Genomic DNA, 1,980 nt, shown 5'->3' with positions numbered 1-1,980 from the left:
TAGAGATTTCTCCTTTAAGGCTAAATATTAGAATGACCATCTCTGACAACAATGGGACCATTTCACCAGTCCCACAAGCGAAATAGCAATTTTTCATGCTTAGGGGTTAGGTTTTATGGGTTCAATTACAGTAAATAAGGGTATGCGTTTAGGTTAGTGATTCTGGGGTTAAGTTAGGGTTAAGTTTAGGGTTTAGGTTTAAGGTTAGGAAAAATGAGGATTTTGAACGGGATCTATTGTTTGCTCCCCAAAGGAAGTAAACAAAGATGTTGTGTGTTGCGTTGCGTGCGCGGAGTGTGTGTGTGTGTGTGGCGCCGCGTGTGTGTGTGTGTGTGTGTGCGTGTGCTGTGTGTGTGGTTGTGTGTGGTGTGTGTGTTCGTTTGCGTGTGTGTGTGTGTGCGTGTGGGGTCTTACCTGAGGATGTCTGGGTGAGGACCAGTGGGGAGGTGGATAGCGATGTCAGGACGGTGGCAGCCATTACCTCCTTATCAGCACGACCTGAGGGTTTTCTGCAATACACACCAGATAACAGGTTACACATTATGGACATAAAACCGATGGAGGTGCTAGAAACCCACAACCAACATGCTATTCCTGCATAGCAAACTGTATCAAACCGGCACACCTGTAACAGTCATTCTACAATATATATATATAAGCATACTAGCATAGAAAATGGCCCGTTGTTCACTATAAGGTCCTCAGAGTTAGATTTCCGCACTGCAGACTGACCAGTAGCTGTGTTCGCCATTGCAGACCACCCATCAACTGAGTATGCCGCAGTCAAACCGACCAATCATGTGTCTGCCATAGCCAAACCTAGAAACCAGGAAAAGGCCCAACCCTATCCCAATCCCTACTCTGAAATATACCAGCCAGGCTTTCTTTAGACAGAACAACAAACTGTTTTATAGCATGGAATGGAAAATTAGAGTACAATAATAAATACTGTGTTCCACTCCCCTGTGAATGCTGAAAATTCCCCCTTAGCACGGAATGCTGACCAGACCGACGTTCGGATAACGTTCGGATAACGTTCAGATAACCAGAACACTCCTTTTGCAGAGCCCTGTCACATTAGTCTAGCAGTGGGTGAAGGCTAAAGACACTGGCGAGTCCCGGCTAATGGCTGGGTCATGACTACAAGATCCGGTTTTGTTTATTCATGGTTCATTGCTATTGGTTGAGAGGGAAATTCCAAACGCCTGAGATGGGTCACAGGACAAGCTTCTCTAGCTACCTGAGAGAATAAGGATGATATGATCATATGATAGGGGGAAGCTGGTTATGTGTAAGGCATATATTCCGCTACAGCTGTCAGCTGCTTTAAAATAGGAAGTGAAGTGAAAGAGCAAGAGGATAAGAGAGCGGGACAGAGAGAGAGAGAGCAAGAGAGCAAGAGAGACCAGAGAGTGAGAGAGCAAGAGAGCAAGAGAGACCAGAGAGAGAGAGAGAGGCCTGGAATGGGGTGCAAGACAGATCGAAAGGGAATGCATCAACTATGAAGCAATCTGTCTTTATAAACACACAGACTAAAACAATAACAAGAGAGAAGAGTAGAGGGCAAACAATAGACTTTACACATGACTGTTTTTCACTTGCTCAGACTGACCTCATGGTTAGCCAAGTTTAACACTCTCAAAAAACAAGACTGTGTGTGTGCTTGTGTGTTAGTGTGTGTGTGTGTGTGTGTGTGTGTGTGTGTGTGTGTGTGTGTGTGTGTGTGTGTGTGTGTGGTGTGTGTGTGTGTGTGTGTGTGTGTGTGTGTGTGTGTTGCATGCAGGAATGGGTCTAATCTGCTTATCTCTATCCAAGTGGTGTCTGTGGATCCTCTGACATTGAGGGAAAACATCAGGAATACATGTCTAGGGAAACACACACACAAACGCAGCATACATTTTGCTGCCATTCTCAGACGCCTCTAGTCTGTGTCTGCTGGGTAGTACGTGGGCAATTCCATATAAAAGGACCATATAAAAA

At 45.2% G+C, this 1,980-nt stretch overlaps 1 protein-coding gene across 1 annotated transcript in view; it reads right to left on the bottom strand.

The window, feature by feature from the left end:
* LOC111977115 (zinc finger protein 704-like) overlaps positions 1-1,980 on the bottom strand; it is a 111,856-nt gene that overhangs the window by 10,156 nt on the left and 99,720 nt on the right. Inside the window, exon 3 of the mRNA XM_024006425.2 lies at positions 415-509. Within this exon, the coding sequence (XP_023862193.1) occupies positions 415-509 (95 nt within the window). The remainder of the gene's footprint in view (positions 1-414; positions 510-1,980) is intronic.

Source organism: Salvelinus sp. IW2-2015, linkage group LG17 (assembly GCF_002910315.2).
Source record: "Salvelinus sp. IW2-2015 linkage group LG17, ASM291031v2, whole genome shotgun sequence".
NCBI lineage: Eukaryota > Metazoa > Chordata > Actinopteri > Salmoniformes > Salmonidae > Salvelinus > Salvelinus sp. IW2-2015.
The sequence above is the reverse complement of the archived record's forward strand: the minus strand, read 5'-3'. Positions and strand labels throughout refer to the sequence as shown.